The following is a 19931-nucleotide window of genomic DNA, read 5'->3' as shown; positions in this document are numbered from 1 at the left end:
AATGACTTCTACAAGTTGAAATAACCCAGAGGTTGCTTAAAGACCTCGCTGCCTGGATTTCCCTTCTCTTTGTTTCATATGTGCAGGAAACTACAACCAAACTCACATTACCAAACACAGAGAAGCCAATCACACTTAAGGATAAGGGTCTCCTGGCAACTATGGAGGACTTGTTTCAAATCGAAAAATATAATGCTTCTTTCAAAAGTCCTTTGAGAACCCAGGCCAGGAAATCATAGGAATACCTGTTTTCAGAAATATAGTAACTGAGCATTGAATGTGCAGGTGAATGTACTGCTAGACAAGCTGCATGTGAGATTCATTCAGGGGCCTTGAATGGGCTTCTTTCATAAAAGAGGTGAAAGGTGGAGGCATTTAATAATATGAAGAGAAATGTCCACTTTCGTTCCTGCCAGGACTTCAAAGGAGCCTTCCAAGTGGGGGCTCCTGTGGAGACCACATTCTGATCTGTCTTTGTGCCCAAGTTCATATCCATCTTGTACAAATTCCTGAAAAATAGATTTCTCTGGGCTTTGGTGGCATTAAAGACAAGCGCATTTTTAATCATGTTGGTGAGTGACTGCTTTTCTTAGCAATGGATTCTTTCCTGCTTCAGGTGCCACAGAGGAGCCTGGATTAAAAATAAAGAATGAAAGAGAAGCAACCTCCACAGAAAGCCTAAGTCAATCAAAGGGTTTTCTCCCTGTTGGGTAAAGTTTACTTTCCAAGGTTAATGTTCCTCTTGGGTTTATAGTCTCTTCTTTTGTCTCCTGCTGTCAACTTTATTAAAGCAAATTTTGTCATAAATTGTGACTTGGCATTTTATAATACTTCCTGTGAATCCTTTAGACATTGCAGCAGAACTGCCATTTACAATTCTTTCTTAGGGCTGAAACAGATGAGGAGCCCTCAGTTTTCCTGATGGCCTAAGGGGCCTCTCCGTTTGCTTTTCCCTTTACTGAAAACACCGTTCTTCTGGCACTTTGGTGTGTCTTCTTCCTCTGTTCATTCAGGTCTTAACAAAGTATGTCACCTCCTCAGAGGCCTTTCTGCACCATCCAAGGCAAATTTTGTGCCTTCTCCTAGTTACCTGCTATTTTATTTTATTTTTCCACAGCACCTGTGACTAAAGCATATGGTTGATTGAATTGTTTATTGTATGTCTCCTTTAAAAGAGTGTAAGATCTGGAATATCCTTGTATGTTTTCTTTATTGCTATATCCACAGTGCCTGGCACTATACGCTTAGCATATAGTAGACACTCAATAATTAGGTCTTGAATGAAAAACTAGATAAAAAATGGAGAAACGAGGAATGAGATTCCATCAGCACTGGGGTAAAAGGAGGTGACAGGGTTTGAAAACAAGGAAGCAAACTTATTAGGAGAGGCTTGCAGATAGGTTCAAGGCCTCTAGAGGCCCAGAGGTTCATTGATTTTCCTGTGCTTACCAGAGTGAGATCACTGCAATTGGCCATCCTGACTCGTGGCACCTTCCTCAGTACAGAACACATGTTGATGGCAATCACCATCTCGTATATAACATATACAGAAAATGGAAATACATACCACATTATTACTGCTACCAGTCTCATGATGGCTTCGTTAAGAGAATCAAAGAACTCTCTCAGGGCCTGGCCCTGTTCCTTCATGTTTCCAATCACAAAACCGAAGCACATGGAGAAGACAACTAGACCCAGGGCATTGACTCCATTCACAGATCCTGGAACTGGGACCAGCTCCTCTGTGATTCGGGTAAGAGTCTCCATGGCCTCAGACACGTTGTTTATCACAGCACCCACAAGCGTTTCGTTGGCCTGGATGGGCACTTTAAAGCTTCTCTTCTCATAGTTGGTTTTAAACTTAAAAATAAAAAGCACAATGAGGATTAAAGGTGATTTTTATTTTTTTCTTTATATTTTCCTTTGTCAAATTTTCTAAAATGATATTTATTACTCTGTATTCAGAGATTAGTGTTATAGAAAGTCTCTTTCTCTCTCTCTTTAATCTGTGGCAACCCCCTACTACTTTCTTAACATAGACAGAAACACATACTGAAATACATACAAATCATGACACACACACACACACACACACACACACACACACACACTCACTCAAATATATAACAAATGATAACAGGAAGGAGATATCCACTAAAGATGCTGGACTGAACACATGCATCTGCTTTTGCTTTCTTCTGAAACCCTAATAAAATGACTATAATGGGATTTTTGTTTTAAACCATAAACCCAAATATTCACAATAGTCCTCTTCCCTTCTGTGGGGATCATGCTATGGTATAATAGATAAATCACCTGGTATCCTTTCTCTCATATTCCACAGCTGTGAAACAAGAACAACTGTGCTGTTTCTACCTCACAGTGTTGTTGTGATAATCAAACAGAATGTATGAAGAACATCTTGCAAATTTTAAAGTACTGTACTAATTTCTGCTAACGGTGCTCAATGACAAAGCCCTTCAGGGATTAGACCTGTTTAGAGATTTCAGTGGGTATTAAAAATTAAAAATCCCTAAACAACCAGTCTCCAAGCCATTCTTGATGTTATCAATTCTTAAGAATAGGTGCCTGATTAATAGTTGGTGAGGACAACTCACCTTCTCCAAGTCTATAGTGGGATTTCACTTCTAACTCAAGAGATGGTCTTTTTTCCCATCATCTATTCAGTTTCTGCATAGATGCCCCAGTCAGGAGATGCTGGCCACATGAAACAAGTAAGCTCATCCCTCTGTGATTTTAATGAGAGTAGAATTCCTGATCTTGATAGCGATTGTAGGGAAAGCACCAGTAAGAGTAATAATATATGGATGGTGAGTGAATCTAGAATCCAGGGGAAGAAAGTGCTGCTGTATATGAAGTGCTTGGTCATTTCTTTACTAAGGGTTAATGGAAAACTTTCTTATCCACTGGGAAACAACTATTCCCAAACAAAGGCATGGCCAGCTGTCAATACTATGCACACATTCCTGAACAGTTAGTAGCGCTGGTAATTTCAAGCAACAAAAAAATTGGCCCCATTCATCTATTCCAATCGACTCTCAAATTTCTTTATTCCATTGGGTTCTTATGCATTTTGTGGATTGTCCAGGGTAGATTTTCAATCCTGATCAGCCTTTCTTATGCCTCTAACGCATTCCCCTTACACTCTGCAGTATGCACAGAAACTGCAACCTTGTTAGAGTTCTGGTCTAAGCCAACTAGACCTGGAGAGAAAGATTTTCTTTCCCTTCAAAATCCTGTAAATGCAAATCCAAATCAAACACAATCAATCTGCACAAGTCAGCACTTTTTCTATCTGAAAGATCTGGAAATCAACATTTTTGATATCACCCAGGGCCAGCTGACTTACTGGAATGTCAGCCCCATGGTGCTGGAGTTGGCTGGTTGGATTGAAAGGCACTTATTATTTATAGTTATAGTTGTTTTTGAACAAAGAAAGTTAGATTTTGGCCTCAGGCTTATTTATTTGAAAAGAAAGAATTTGGTTTGAATGTTTCAATGTGTGCATGTATTACATATTAAAAATAGTCTTAAAAATTATTACAAGGGAAAAAAAAACAAAGGGAGACTTACATGTGTAAAACACAGTCTTCTACTAGGTTGGGGTTTTGTTTGGTTTGTTTTACAGATCCTAAGCAGAAGCGTTAGGGAATTACAACAGGAGTGAATTGACACTATATGGAGAAATGTATGGGAAGTGTTATTTAACCCAGAGTGTCTGTTTCCCTTTTAATATTTTAGGCAACAAAGTTCTTATATTCAAGTGAGGTTAAAGTGAGCTTTATTGATTTTATCTTCTAATAGTAAAAGGTATTTGTATCCACAACACAGAGCCAAGAGTTGCTTGCATATGAGCTAAAAGGAGCTGGACCTCACTATAGCCTCCAGGTCGGGGTCTCATCACCCTGAATATTCCTTTCTTGGAAGCAGAATGGAGTAGCAGAAAGCAGACAGAATTTGGAGTCAACACAGTGAATCTGAATTCGGAGTCTGCCACTTACTACTTGTGAGAATCTGTGCATGATACATAATTGTCTTGAGTTCATATAGATGAACTGCCCCATCAGTGAAATGAAGACAATGATATTTATTGTATTTATGTGAGGACTAAAAATAATGTTAGTGCTTGGCATATAGCAGGATTTCCATAAGTGATGATGCCATTCCTTTTTGCTTTGGCTCTCCTTTAGAGTCCATTAGGTCCTTGGTAGACTTGAAAAAAAAAAAAAAAAACAAACCAGTCCATTGATATTTAAATCAAACCCAGAAATCTGAATAATCTCTCTAATCTTCTTTAAGGCAAGTTATAAATATATTTTATATTGGTGTTTGCTTGGTTGATGGGCTTTTGCCAGCAGGGAGTTGGGGGATAGGAAGCCGGGGGGGGGGGGGGGGGGGGGGTCTTGTGATTAGCCTTCTTAACAATAGCAGACTCAATGAGCTATTTGTATGCAAGACACACAGTGTCTGGCAACTACTAAGCCTTCAATACAAGGTAAGACCATCCCCTCCCAAAAAAATTCCTAGAAAACACTAATGTTTTTAATCTGGTTGACAAGAGAAGTGTTTCTTATAGCAGAGAAATGAGGGGGGAAAGAGGGTCCCACTTGGTTTGGTATAAAAAAGAGGAATTTCAAAGATGAGTTAATGTCTGTAGAGTGTTTACCTGTTTAAAGCAGGCTTCTACCAGATTTGGAGGGAACATGTTCCTGCAAAGAAAATAATAGTCACTTGCAAAATTTTCCAAGTAATAAGTTTGCTCCTTAAATTCTGTTTCATTGTGTGTAGGGTAAAGATTGCATTGAACCAAGCAACAAATGGAAAAAGAAAAATGTTAGTGGATTTTACGACTTGAAAAGGAATATATGGTCCTCCCTAAGTGTGGCCCATGTAGTTTATATTTTCAGGGGAGTCCAAACTCGACTCATTTATCCTCTTGTCAGCCAATGGGGTTCTTGATTCAGCCATTATCTTATTAAAAGCTCTGCTGCTAGGAATAATCAAAGTAAGAATGGAAATGACTTTTATCGTTAGCTTTCTGGCTAACTAAGGTATTGTTCAGTAGTGGTCATTTTGGTTATTGTGCCATGTGTCTAGGAACCAAATGTTTTGAATCAAAAGCCATGGTCAGCCTATGGAATTTTGTTCTCCAAAAGTCTCCCAAAGGCATTCTGGGGAACGGGGGTTTGGCACTGAATTGCTAAAGCTTCTGCAGCTCTTTGGTAGCCAATGGAGAGATGACCTGCAAAATTTGAACTTGAAGCCCATGTGGCAGGATTTGTTACTTCTTCAGAGACTGTGTCAAAGCAGTGTTTATGTTTGTAGGCGGTAGAGTGAGGGACAACACTCTGGCTGGGAAGTCTGTCATCAGCTGTGTGACCCTGGCCAAGTCATGGCACCCATTTATATCTCAGTTGACTTATCTCTTAAAGAGGAGATTGGATTAAACTATCATTAGGGCTCCAAGATGAAAGACTGTGGGAGAAGGAGACATGACCCGGCAGTTATCTCAAGCTCAAGATTCCAGCAGTTGCATGTTACCAAAGTTATATTTTAATATTATAAACGTTTGTCCCTTTCTTCCTACTAGACCATCCTGTTTTCTTTTCCTTCTTATCTATCTATGGGGTTGTTGCTATCAACCTTGATAGAAATGTGCATTCAGAAGATTCCAGGATACATGCTCAAACCAAGTGATTGATTGTGAACAGGATACATTTGTCACTGGAGCAAGGCAGGGCAGAAACAGTCTTCTGATGGATCAATCAGACTGGGGATGATGAGATTCCAATTCTTCAAACAAGGAGTAAAAATTATAGGGAAAGAAAATGTAATATAATAAAATACTTCTAATCTAAATGATCTGAGGGTAAAGTTCATGAAGAAATAGTGAAAAGCCTTAATTAATTGTATGAACTAAATAAAAACATAGCTATTGAATGTCAGCTTGGCATGGAGTAATGTTACAGGGTGGCTTGATACATGCAGATCATTGTGATTAACTCCCTGAAAAAGGACTTTGAAGAAGAGGCCCCTTGGGCAGTGTTTACATACATAGAGATGGTAGAAAGTCACCCATGGTTGGAATTGAGAGGTGCTGCTGAAGGTACCCTCTGCTCCCCAAACCTCTCTTGACTTTACCTGCCACAGCCCCATTCCTTGAGATGCAATGGAGGAATTTCCTTCAGATGATCAATGGGGAATGGGTCTTTTACACAGGTATCTAGAATTGACAACCCAGTCACTCTGCAGGTAAGTTAGCTGAAAAGCTGGGAGGAAATAGCTAGTCTTTGGGAAAACAGGCTGGGAGGGACTAAACGGTGGGGGAATGCTAAGCAGATGGGGGATCTAGAGCCTATTATGAGATAGCTTTCCTTTGTCCTTCTAGATTCACTCTCCATTCTGTCTGTGCCCTGGGAGCCTGGCCTCTGTGGACCACAACACATGGGTTCTCTTGCCCTCTGGCTTCCTACTCCTATTGGGTTTGTCTAGTGACATGCACTAACAGATCACAGGGCAGAGGGAGTCTATATTCTCCTAGAGCTCTCTTTGACAGATTTGGTGGCAGCTTCCTTCCTCTATTTAGGGTTCCTGAGGCCCTTCCCTCCCGAGGCTATAGCTCTTTCTGGGTTCCATAACACCTCCTTTCTTTTGCTCCTTCATAGCTAAGGGTGGTAACAAAATAGTTTCTTACTGTTAGTGCTTTGGGGCCTCACCATCCTTGGTAGGTTCCTTTAAGGCTGCCTGCACCTTGGCAAACCTTCTTCAAGGTTCCTTTTGAGTATGTGGTATGCTTTCTGCCAGGACCTGACTGAGCAAGGGCAGGTGTGTAGGGGAGAGGAAGCAGGAAGGTGCCAGGATTGAATTTTGACTTACTTCACAGTTCTACATAAGGCTGACTCTATTACCAAGTCTGCTTCAAGTAGTAGATAAGACTCATCTGTAATCAATGTATGGTTTGTATGTAAAACAACGCTAAAGAAACCATCCTTTATTCTTTTATTACAGACCTGCCAAATTCTTTCTCCACAAATATTATGAAAGGAAAACCTTGGGACAGGTTTGGCAAGATGATCTCTAAAGTCCCTCTGGAACCAGATTGTGTATAATGCGTTGTGCATGGTGGGCAATGATACTGATCACAAGTTCTAAATCAGAAGGGTCCAAAGAATAGGGCATAGTTGAATAAAAACTAGCCTTAAAGAACAGTACTTAAGAAAAATAGGTTAAGAATTATTAAAATTCCAAGGTGAGCTGCATAGTTGAGAGAGCTCAGTGACCAGATTCTGAATCCTAAAGGCAAGGTTCTCAAAATTCATATCTTCTCCTTGCTCTTTTCGCCTCTCTCATACAAGATCAGAAAATGGATCCTTCCTTCAATTTCTATAAGAAAGAAGTAAAGCTATATGACCTTCATTTCAAGCCTGGTAAGGCTGGTTCAGTCAGACACAACTTCCAGGGTTTGATTAGCTTCCCAGTAAGAGGATCTGGATGGTGAAAATACACCCCAAAGGACGGGCTTGCAAGGACATACCTGATCAAGTCCAGGAAGGCATCTGCAGCTGTCACTTGTACAATTTTGCCTTCTCTGTGCATGTTTTCCTTTGTGCCCTTCCCAGGATGGATGATGATGACAATGATTATGCCAATCACCACAGCAATGATGGTGGTAGTCATATAATAGACTACAGCTCGCATTCCCATCTTCCCTGATGCCTTACTATCTAGGGCCGCCATTCCTGGTGGAGGCAAACAGAAGATTTTCAGGAAGTCAGTCCAGGGAATTCTGCAGTGGAAGACAATGGGAACAGCATTTCCTTTATACTCCCCTACCCTCATCCCACCCAGCAATGGGATTTCGTACATATTGTGAGAACCTGGACCCAAATTTTACAAGGTGAAGGAAAAAGGCTGAGGCTAGAATGGTGAGGCATCAGCGGTGTCAGTGAACATGCAGTCACTCATTTTCTGCCCCAGGAGTTGATTTCACATGGCCAAATCAATACTGTTCTCTAATGGTCCGAAAGTGCATCAGATTCTTTCCTAGGTTACCACTAGTTGGGGAAGCTACGAGTGTGAGTAGTGTGTGTGTGAGTGTGCCTGTGTGCATGTGTGTGTAAAGAAATACTTAAAACATTTTTCTGGCAGGATAATCTAAGTTTACTTCAAGTTCAAGCACTGTGGTGATTCACACACAGATTAACTGCCGTTAAATTCTTTCAAAGGAATTATTTTATATATGTATTTGGGAGTCTTTTTTTTAATGTTTTAATGTACAATGTAAGCTATTATTCTGATCACCCACTGATCTATCTTCAATTTGCATTTAAAGTAGACATTGGGTTATAAGGTTCTCAAATAGTTTCTCTGCTATTTCATCTCATCCAATCAAAAAATTTTAAAAAATTATCGTGGCACAGTTCTCATTCTTGTACCCTGTCTTCTTCTACTTTGTCCCACAGGTCTGAGATGCCTCATCTCATGCTAAACATCCCTCTTTCCCTCATTTTCAGGACATCTTCAAAGTCTGCCTCAGGCAAGGTGTCATCCTAGAGAAAAAAGGAGGCATGACTTTTAAGGTTTTCCTAATGGCTGTAGCTAATGGAACACAGTTTGATGCATTTTCGACTGAGAAACTATTGGAAAAGACACAAAACTCTCAAAAGATTAAATTATCTATATTAATATGAGCTCTTCCGTTTTATTAGCTGTATCTTCACTTTTCTTCATTCTTTATCCTCCCCAATCCCACTAAAATCCAATTATAGTGTAATCCAATTACAGTTAATTGAGTTTTTTAAAAACAATTTAAAATGGTGTTTCCACAAATGTATTAAAAGGTTATACTGTATTTCAATAATGAGTATCAGATTCTAATGGTGGTTTAATATTTAGCTAGTGGCCCTGTTCACACAAACATATGTACAGGTTGTGCAAACTCTAAATATTTGCATATTTAGAAAGTAAAGTACTGATAAAAATGGTGTCTACAATTGCCAGATAACTGGTTGGGTTTGCTCAAAAATCTTAATATAAAGGTAATTAGCTTAAGTGGAAATTGAAGCCATGACCTTCATTTTATAATTTCATTTGTATTTGAAACGTATCACTTATAATTTTCATTATAAGCCCTTAGTATTTCATATGTTCTTATTTTGAACAACCTGTAATACAGATTAAAAAGCAATTAAGTAACAGTCTAAAGGATTTAACACGAAGTGGAATGGAGTGGGAACTTGAACTCGGGTCTTACGTAACTAGGTTCAGTGCACTTTCTGCCTCTGAGAAAACCAACCGTAGCTCCCACAGATAAGGAGGCCAGCTTTGGCTTTGATGCCATGCACTTAGCCTCTTTTATCCTGGGCCACTTTCTCGAAACCAGGGGCTAAGTATTCATTTGTTAGGATGGCACCACTTCAACACTTCAACTATGTTAAAAATGGGCTAATCTGTTCCCAACCGAAGTATCCCATCCCCCTGCAGTTTCATTCTCAGGTCTGAATCACATCTGAAAATATCTTGGCTTGGCTGTGCTCAAAATGATTTCTCTCAGAAGGGGCCCACTCTCTTTCCCATGAGTGCCTGAACTTGTCACCACCAAAGCCTGCAATTCTTCCGGCTCTCTCCCTGTGGAACCGGCGAGTGGTGTAAGCACAATACGCCGGATATCTCTGGGTACCAGGGAGTACCAGGCGGCAGTATTTTCTTCCTCCGAGATGCTTTTTTCCCTCTCGCGTTCTATTTTGTGGTGCTGTTCCGTTCTCACGCCAACTCTTCTCTGACGCTCCTGCCCACTATTCTCGACCTACAGCTATTCGGAGAGAGTGCTAAGTGGTCAAGGCAGAGCACTGGAAACCAAAGTGGCAAACAAAGGATGAGGCTTATATGTCCTTTCTCACACCATGGGGAGAGGTATAGGGAAAGTTATCCCAGTACCCACAGCTACAGGGCTGTTGACTCTAGAAAATAAAGTTCATAGGTTTTTAAAACATGTTTAAAGTAAAAACCTATATGAAAGCATTTTCTTCATACTTTCTAATTCTAAATAGCTAAAGACAACCATCAAGGCATTTTTTTCCCAAAAGGCACAGAAGGAGAATCAATCATCAAATGAGAGGCCTCCCTCACCTCTACATATTGGCCCTTATCCTTTGAAAGATAATAAAAACAACAGCTGCTATTGTTTTAGCCAAGAAAGGTAAGGGAAGTATATTCATTAATCACATCTCCATGTAGGTCCTTCCCTTAAAGGAGGATCGAAGTCCCACACAGAGTTACTTGACCACCTCTACCACCTCTGTTCCAGGTACCCTGGCTTGTAAAACGAATGAGACCACCAGGAACAAGGTGGTACACTGTCATCAGGGAACAGCAGGACTGATGTGTACAATCTGTTCACACACAATGGCCTTAATACTGGTGGCATCAGGAAAATGGAGGAAGAACTCTAGAAGATAAAACCCCAAATGAGCAGGGCATCACTTTCCCCACCCTCACCTAAACTCTGTGACCATTTCCTTTACCCAACCTCAAGAAATATGAGAGACTAACCTTTACACCACAGACTAACCAGAGATGTCAGAGTGTCTGGAGCGAGGTTAAAGTACTAAATCACTTTGTAGAACGGGGCGCTTGGCAGGAACTGCCCTAAATGTTTGGGAAGGAGGAAGTTTACATTGAGTCTTATCACTTTAAAATATATGGGGAAAAAGAGCACTGGGGTGATGGGGAGATAGAAAGTTACTTTGGTATGTACGTAATTGTGGGAGTGTGTTACGACAGTCATGCATTCATCTAAACACGTATTTGAGAAACACATTCCAGAGCAAGTGGTAAAGATAATGATCTTAACTAGCTTCTTTTTCTTCATTTGATCTGGGCTTAGCTAAACTAGCCCAATTCAAGACATCATGACATCTTTAATACGAAAACAACCTGCCTACAGAACCAAGATCCCCCTGAAATCCAAAGAAATACTATATTGTACTATTGTCAAAGTACCGTCATGGCTCTTTCACTTGCAATGACACATTTGTGTGTGTGCTTTGTACATTTCGAGTTAACTTTTATCTGGTCCAAAGACTCACTCACTAAGTCCTATCTTTGATTGATGATAATAGTCATTTAATTCCATGACAATTGTATGATGCAGATATTGTTGATACTATATTATAGGTGAATAAACAAGAGACCAGAGAAGTTAAATAACTTGCCCAGCGTTGCACAGCTAATAAATGGCAGTGGCGGGATTTGAACCCACATTTCCAAGAGAGTATTCTTACTGCTGTACCTCTCTTTCTATGGACAAGCCAGGAGTCACCCATGTTTCATTTGCTTGTTATCCATGCTGACTTTCTCTAACTTTCTTGCATTTTAGTTAATTGCTAAGGTGAGCCACTTGGCTTGAGGATAATTCTATGGAGGAATATAATTGTGAAAAATCTCTGTCCAATTACTCAACATTCCCTAAACCTACTTTAAGATCAAGGTGATTAACACTGGCCACAAGAAGGACTAGCTAGAGAACTGATAATATCCGTGCAAATTCTTCACCATTCCTAGAAAAACAGCCCAGAGCATGCTTAATGGAGGGTGGAGACCCGTGCATATTTGCTGGCTGCTGTGAGCACTTGAGTCTTATTTTCTTTTCTACAAATCTACCCATAAATAACCACTTATCAAGCAAGCAATCATTTCTCCAAACCTACTTCTGTTCAACAATGAGTTAAGCTTCAGAAGGAGACGGAATAAGATGCTTTCTAGAAAGCAAAAGATTAAAACTTTGCTTCAAACACCTGAGTATTTTAGGCAGTAGTCACATGGAAGAGAGAGGAAAGGAAGAGAGTTTCTTGAGCAAATGGGTAATTATAAAGATAGTCTTTTGGCAATTGGTTTGTCGCAACAAATATGCACCAAATTCATGGGATTTTAGGGGCAGAGAGGGAAGGTTTCATAAATGTTTATGTGGTACTCTGTAAGACTGTATTGTAAATTAGATCTGTTTTGGTATAATAATTAATATGACTTCTTGGATAAATAAAATACATATTCAATCAAGTATTAAAAGACAACATAAAATGTGTCAAGTTCCCAAGTTTCCATCATTGGCATGATTTTATTCTCCCGTCTGCTGAAAATCTATGACTTGGACATTAACATGTACCAGTGTACTTCCCCCAACAATTCCCGTCTCCGGTTTTGAAACACGAAATCTAGAGAAGCAGTCTTCTGTTTTGAATTGTCTTCCCACTTATCCCCATGATGTTTCATTGTTCTTCCAGGGCCACTGGACCAGGTCCAGGAGGAACAGAAAAGAGTGACGGCAACTGCTGATTCAAGAAAATTGTTCTGTTTCAGTTTTTATTTTATTTTGGATGTACTCCTTCTCCACAATGAGTTTCTCAAACATGCATCTAATGAAAGCCTCCTGTTCTCAACCCTCCTAGAATTTCAAGATGCGCAAACTTACAAGGAAAGCAAGGATGAGCGCTAATATGTACTGTATTCATGTGAATACAAGATTTTTTTAATAAGAAAATCAAACTCTAAAAATACAATATACTTCATAATTATAGGTTGAAAAATGGGCCCCTGTGTCCTAGGCAGCTGCCCACTGCTGGGGCCAGGGTACACTGCCATCCTAGGAAGAGAGTGAGGAGGAGGGTGAAAAAACTCACTCAGGAAAGGCAGTGAGGGGTGGTGAGGGAGCACAAAGAAAGTCACTTCAAATCTCTCTCTAGCCAGAACTATATTGTTTTTCTGCACAAAAATATTTTCTTGTGGCCCCTTTATAGACTAGCTTGTAAAAACACTGCAAAGTGCTACGATTCGAAGGGTTCTGGAACTGAAGACAAATCTTTAAAAGTTAGATACCAAATTGTTAGTAAAGAATGATTATGTCACAATTTTGCATCGCAGATAGTAAGCCGGTGATAACCTTAGAATGTAATCTAAAAGACACAGTGGCACAGTGGTTAAGAGTTCAGACTCTGACGTTAGAATACCTGGATTCTACTTTTGGCTCTGGTACCATGTGGCTTCTCCAAGCCTCAGTTTCCTCCTCTGTAGAATGTGAAAAATAGAAGCTCCCTCATAGGGTTTTCACTGGCATTAAAGGGGCTTCCATATAGAAAGCACTTAAAGTAGTGTTCAGCACATGGTAAGCATTCAACAAATGTTAGGTGTTATTATTACTCATTAAACAGGTACATAATAAACAAACTGCTCACAAAGCATTATTTCATCTCTAAGACTTATTTCTGATGTAGAAAATAAACTACAATACCTACATTGCAAGATTAGAGAAAACATACTTACAGGGTACAAAGTATGTCCTTGATAAAGGACAGTTTTGTTTATTCTATGTCTCCTGCTGCCAGAATTTTAGTGCCAAGAGAGCAGGACCATCTGTTTTATTCATTGCAGTGGCCTCAGTGCCTAGCATAGTGTCTGCACAGAGAGGGGCTCAATGATCATTTTTTTGAATAACCAGCCATTCTTCTTAGTGTTTTTGTTGCTATGCTGGATAAAGGCCACAAGCTTTTTTTTTTTTTTTTTTTTTTTTTCTAACACTTAGATTGGGTTACTATATGAATTACAAATTCTAAAGTTTCTTTTGTTTAAAACACTCTTTAATTCTGACTCACTAATTTTGGTTGATCTTACCCCAATTAATCCAAAATAATGAGGTTCATTCTGTCTGGAACAATAAGAGACAAACCTTGTGGGGAAAGAGTGTCAATGCAAACCCAGCGTCACCCGGAGTTTCATTTCCAGAGCTGGGAATGAGTTCCCGGCAAGGTGGCCCTAAGCTGCTCAGGAAGCCCAGGGGGCTGGAAAACTTCCACTTATTACTCACCACCATGGAATGGGCACCCTATTGCTTTCCCTTCCTTTGCCTTCTCTCTGGTACTCCTATATTATTTTCCCTCTTTTGCTAGCATATTTCCTTCTTGCAGATGGGCCTATAGAAGTAACTGCTATAGCTCTATCTGTCCATATGTTAACAGGTGAATGAGTGAATAAATGAAAACAGAAATACAGAGAAGGGAATGAAAGAGTGGCCTGTGGTCTAAATGTGTGCCTTCATGAAGTCAATTTAGTAGGTCATAACTAGTATTTTCATCAATTAATCAAAGAGAATAGAAAATATCACAGTAGGTCACATGTGGTAAAGGTAAGTATTATTTTGTGAGAATGTTTTTCAGCTCCTTGTGTGTATGTGTGTGAGTGCCAGATTGCAATACAAAATATATTTATTATTGTAGTTTCCGGTAAAAAATAAAAAAAAGTTTGCAAACACTGGCATAAGCCCCCATTTGGCTAATAGTAGAGGCTTTAAAAAGGAACCATGGGCCGGGCATGGTGGCTCACACCTGTGATCCCAGCACTTTGGGAGGCTGAGGAGTGTGGATCACCTGAGGTCAGGAGTTCGAGACCAGCTTGGCCAACATAGTGAAACCCTGTCTCTACTAAAAACACAAAATTAGTTAGGTATGGTGGTGCACGCCTGTAATCCTGGCTACTCGGGAGGCTGAGGCAGGAGAATCCCTTGAACCTGGGAGGCAGAGGTTGCAGTGAGCTGAGATCATGCCATTGCACTCCAGCCTGGGCAAAAAAGAGTGAAACTCCGTCTGAAAACAACAACAACAACAACAAAAGGGAACCATGAACTATGTATTGTCTTCCCTTCCTACCATCTTTGCTTCCTATGATCTTGGACTGCCCACCATACCCAAGAACTTGCTTCATCTCACGAGTGGAGACCACAGAATGAGGATACTGATCTCTGGTATTGGGTCATTTCGCCTGAACAGAAGTTTTATGGACATCGTAACAAGGGAATACATTTTAGAAAGGTTCACTTTATGGAATTTTGAGCAAAGAAGGCAATTTACTTTTATCGGTGATTCTTGGTGAAGAGAATGAAACCACCTCCATGAAGAGTGGAGAACTATTTTGCAGAATTCACAGTCACAAGCATTGTCACATGGGTTTTCACCCTGGTCAAAGGTTCCTTCTCATTATGGCTGTTTATAATATCACAAATGACATTTTATTAGCCTATAACATGGCTTAGCCTTATAAGGTTACATTGCATGAAAACACCAAGTGTTCCTTACAGATTTGCCACGTGTGATGGCACATAATTTATCAGGGAAACTGATTTTTAAATTTGACCCTTAAAACTTGTCAACACGTCTTTTTCTTCGAGCTCTAGTGTTCCTTAAGAAAATGAAGTGCAGGGCCGGGCGTGGTGACTCACCCCTGTAATCCCAGCACTTTGGGAGGCTGAGGCAGGTGGATCACCTGAGGTCGGGAGTTCGGGACCAGCCTGGCCAACATGGGGAAACCTATCTCTACTAAAAAAAAAAAAAAAAAAAAAAAGCCGGGCGTGGTGGCGTATGCCTGTAATCCCAGCTACCCGAGAGGCTGAGGCAGGAGAATTGCTCGAACCTGGGAGACGGAGGTTGCAGGGAGCAGAGATCGTGCCACTGCACTCCAGCCTGGGGGACAGAGCGAGATTCCGTCTTAAAAAACAAAATCAAAAACAACAAAGAAAAAGAAATGCAGAAAAGGAAAAGAGAAACATTCTCTTTTGAAAGATTAAGTGGAAAAAAATCAGTGGCGAAGACAATGTTATTAGTGGCAGAAAAAGTCAAATAAATCACTGTATCCTCGGTCTGATAGGACTAAGCAGACAATCCCTTTTCTCTGGCTACAGTCGTGCTTTGAGGATGAACTTTAATTCGGAAGCAATGAGAGGAAACTGAGGCACAACTTCCACCACTGCTGCTTCTAACATCAAAGAACTTCCAGCGCCCTTTGGCTTAACCTTCGGGATGAAGACTGCCTCTCCGGGGTAAGCAGCCCGTGGCGGCCTCTGAGTGGTCAAGCTTTATTTCTTTCTACGCTGGTCTTGACCATTCAGTTGACTCTCATGACAGCTTAACACAGCCCTGCGATCTTTCCAGTAATGTGGTTTGCCAGAGAGCCCACCGCAGGGACTTCCTCTCCCTCTCAGCAAGGTCGCCGGAAACTCTCAGAAGGCGCAGCCCTGAAATTCACTTCTCAGAGGCCACAGCTGCCGGCGCGAGCCCCGCTGCGAGGTGATTTGGATACCCATTTACCCTTCACATGAGCCCATCCTTCGCTCACAGTATTGGAATGTGCCGCACAATATGCTTTTTTGAAGAGGAACCAGAGAGTAATTCATCTTCTTTATGTGTGCTAAGCAGAGCAAGAGGGAGAGGCGAGCGGGACCCACCATGGGCCGGGGAGTCGTGATTAGTAACAGCTGACAGCCTCAGACCAAGACCCTTTCTTTGGCTACCTCATTGTAACAGCCGAGCACAAAGGAATGACTGTCCTCTTGCCAAGATTTAGAAACCCAGGACCACAGAAAATAGCGGCAAAAAGCAAAGTGTGTGTTGGGCAGTGGGGGCAACAGGCTGACGAAAGCCACCCTTGGATCTACCTGTAAAGCCTGGGTTTGGAAAGAAACCTCTATCACGTGGAAAGCCCTGTCTCCCCGTGATGCCCGTTCACCAGCAGCACCAGGAGCGCTGATGGTGGCGGGAAAAGTAGGTGAATTCACGCACAGTAAGAGCCTGGGGAGAGCAGCAAATTGCTTTGGTTTAATGAGAGGAAGTTCTTTGAGGGCCAGAGCCCCAGCCTGTCTCCCTTTTTATCCCAAAAGAATCATGATTTACAACTGACCACTGGATGAGTAGCTTGCAGTTTCCACAAAAGCCGTCTTTTCTTTGGATTGTGTTTCTTGTTAGGGAAAAGACCTTCCCGCATGACTGTCTTGGGAAGATGATCGAGATAGCACGTTTCCTAGCTGGCAGAATGCTAAATGGGGCTGAATTCCACAACCAGGCTTGACCTGTCCAAAATTAACCAAAGGACTTCTCAAGTTGACTGCAGAGCATGTCAGACTCAAGGGGTGCCCTTTCTTCCCATGGAAGGCCTGTCCCTCACAGAAGAAAAGGAATTGAAATGAAAGCCTCATAGAAGTTGAAAGCAATATATGAATGTTAAAGATCAATGCAATCTGGCCCTGCTTTGCCAAAGAACAGCCGAAGCAGGAGTGTGACTCCAGGCCCAGCCATGAGGCTGGGAAGCAGCAGATTCTTGTGGCCAAAAGGGCCACACGAACCTGTGCTCATCCACACTCTGCAAAGATTCTAGAACCAGAATCCAACCTTAGCACTCTGAAATGGATTGAGGTTAAGTTTGTTGCTTGAAACTGAAATTAAGATTTTTCAAACAGATGTATTTCTTTAAAGAAAAAAAGCAAGTAGGGAATAAAACATGTTCGCTTTGTCTATTTTCTATTTTCTTTTTCTTTGAGATGGAGTCTCTCTCTGTTGCCCAGGCTGGAGTGGTGTGATCTCAGCTGACTGCAACCTCTGCCTCCCAGGTTCAGGTGATTCTCCTGCCTCAGCCTCCCAAGTAGCTGGGATTACAGTTGCCCACCACCATGCTTGGCTAATTTTTGTAATTTTAGTAGAGACGGGGTTTCGCCACGTTGGCCAGTCTGGTCTTGCACTCCTGACCTCAGGTGATCGGCCCTCCTGGACCTCCCAAAGTGCTGAGATTACAGGCGTGAGCCACCACTTTGTCTATTTTTAAAATTAAATCCAGTGATGTGAATCTTATCTACTATGTAAGAAAATACATTTTAAAAATTCAGGTCCACACTTTGGCCATAAAGAGAGTGGGCAAAATGAAATCTTTGGTGATAGAGCTGGGGCTGAGGAGAGAAAGGGAAGACTGTGGAGACAGAGTTGAGAGAATGACAAGAGGAGAAAGAGAAAACAGAAAACATAGAGAAAGGAAGGGAGACGAGAAAGCAAAGGAAGATGGGATGGAGAAAAGTTAAGAAGGGGCTTTTATTTCAGTCAGCATATTTCTTGGGCTGTGGCCAACTGCACCCCCTTTGAGTTGATTAGTTTTCTCAGCATTTGAAAGCTCATCGGTTGCTCTTATCTAAAAGAATAGTTCCTACAAAGGAATAGTCTCACCTAGGGAGTGGGAGATTATTGTCTCAGCTACCAGAGTCAAACAATAAAGCAATGTCACTACATAGAGTGAAAACACTGTTGTAGTAAACTCTAGAATTGGTCATCTTCCCTCGTTTCTGGTTACCATTGTAAGAGAACATTCTTCCCTTGAAACAGGAAAAGCTACATTTTTGCCCCCAGGCCCAAGGGCAGCAATGGAATTGAATAATTGCTGATATATTCCACAAGTAATGGCACAACACTTTTATAGCTTTCTTCCTTCTCTAGGAGGGAGTTGTTTCTGCACATTCTACTTTAGTTTTGTAATACCTATGCATGTAGTTTCTTCTCAGCTTCATATTCCGATTTTTTTTTTTTTTTAATCAAGGGGTATTTAGGAATCCCAAAAATTATGCAAGAAAACTGTGGACAGTCCCTTATAGCAAACTTCACTTATCCTGAATAGATTTCAGGGGTCTAGGAAGGCGTATAGAGAAAGGATGTGAAAGTAACATTTGGTCGACCTGAGTTGCATGAGACGGGTTGGTAAAATAATTGTTTAATCTGGAATTTAGGAATAGAGTGAGTGATGAAGACACAGTCACCAGGGTTTGGAACAAACACAATTGGGGATAGATACATTTGAGTAAAATATAGTTACACTAAATGATTTAAAAAGACAGTGAGTGATAGAACTGGGGACATTGTTGTTAAAAAGAAGTATGGAATAGAATACCTATACATAAGGTAAAGATAAGTCAGATACAAAATCATTATTTTTAAATGAAGGATTCAAAGGACTATGGCTCATCACAAATAATGGAATGAGTTGGTAAGGTAGTTAAGTGACATTCAGGATAACGTGCTTCTTTTAAAAGTGACTATTGATTACTCCTACAATTAAAATTTTTTTACTTATTCCTGTACTCTTTCAACATTTATTAAGAACCTTCTTGATACTCTGGCAAAGGACATAAACATTAAGCCTTTGATATATTTTTTACAGTCAATAGAACTTAAAAAAAAAATTGTGAAACTGGCCTAAACAAATAAAACACATCAAATTATCCAGCAGAGTGATTTGGAATGGAATCGGAGGAAAACGGAAATGTGTTGGTAGGAATTGGAAGGAAATGGTTGTCATCAGCGTGAACCCCAGGGCTGCTTGGCTTGAATCCTGGCTTTCCCACTTATTAGCTTGTGACTGGTCAAGGTATGTAACCCTTCACTCTCTTGGCAAATGGATGTTTTTGAGAATTCAATAAGTTAACATATGTGATGCCTTAAAAATATGTGGCATGTGATGACAGTGATGTTTTTATTTTTGTTTTTAAAAAAGTATTTTTAGCTCTGAAAACCATACTAAACACCACTGTAAACCATAAGAACTCAGTCAAATTAGAGCCTACTGCCAGGCACTGTGCTGAGTGCTTCACCTCCTTTACCCTCCTAACAACCCTTCAAGGTGGGGGCTAACAATGGTCACTCTGCATTTATGGATTAGGAAACAGGGAGGTTAAGTCCCTCACTCAGGATCACACAGCTAATAAGTGGCATTGCTGGCATCTGAAGTCTCTCCAACTACAGAGCCCACTGTTTGATCACTATGCTTGCTGTCTTGGAGATTTTCTATAAAACAAATTCTTCTTCACACTAGACTGGTGTCAATCATTGATTTGCATTTGATCTACTCAATGTGGAATTGTGACAGTATCTCCTTAAAATCATGTTTGAAAGGAAGCCATATATCACAGTAAAAAAAAAAAAAAAAAAGGGTAAGTTGTAAAGTGCCACAGTCATGGTGAGTGGCTACTGTCACAGCCCTGGGACCTGCACTGGAGTTAGTTTGACATCTCTCATTGAACTGGAGAGTCATAACATGGTGGCTTTATTCAGAAAATG

The 19931-nt window shown here is 40.7% G+C and overlaps 1 protein-coding gene across 1 annotated transcript in view; it reads right to left on the bottom strand.

Annotated features, from left to right (window-relative positions):
- Positions 1-19931, bottom strand: part of SLC1A3 (solute carrier family 1 member 3) — an 84263-nt gene that overhangs the window by 9854 nt on the left and 54478 nt on the right. Inside the window, exons 4-6 of the mRNA XM_005556731.3 lie at positions 7556-7760; positions 4688-4730; positions 1568-1860 (exon numbers count right to left, since the gene is read on the bottom strand). Coding sequence (XP_005556788.1) covers positions 1568-1860; positions 4688-4730; positions 7556-7760 — 541 coding nt within the window. The remainder of the gene's footprint in view (positions 1-1567; positions 1861-4687; positions 4731-7555; positions 7761-19931) is intronic.

Source organism: Macaca fascicularis, chromosome 6, assembly GCF_037993035.2.
Source record: "Macaca fascicularis isolate 582-1 chromosome 6, T2T-MFA8v1.1".
Classification (NCBI taxonomy): domain Eukaryota; kingdom Metazoa; phylum Chordata; class Mammalia; order Primates; family Cercopithecidae; genus Macaca; species Macaca fascicularis.
The sequence above is the reverse complement of the archived record's forward strand: the minus strand, read 5'-3'. Positions and strand labels throughout refer to the sequence as shown.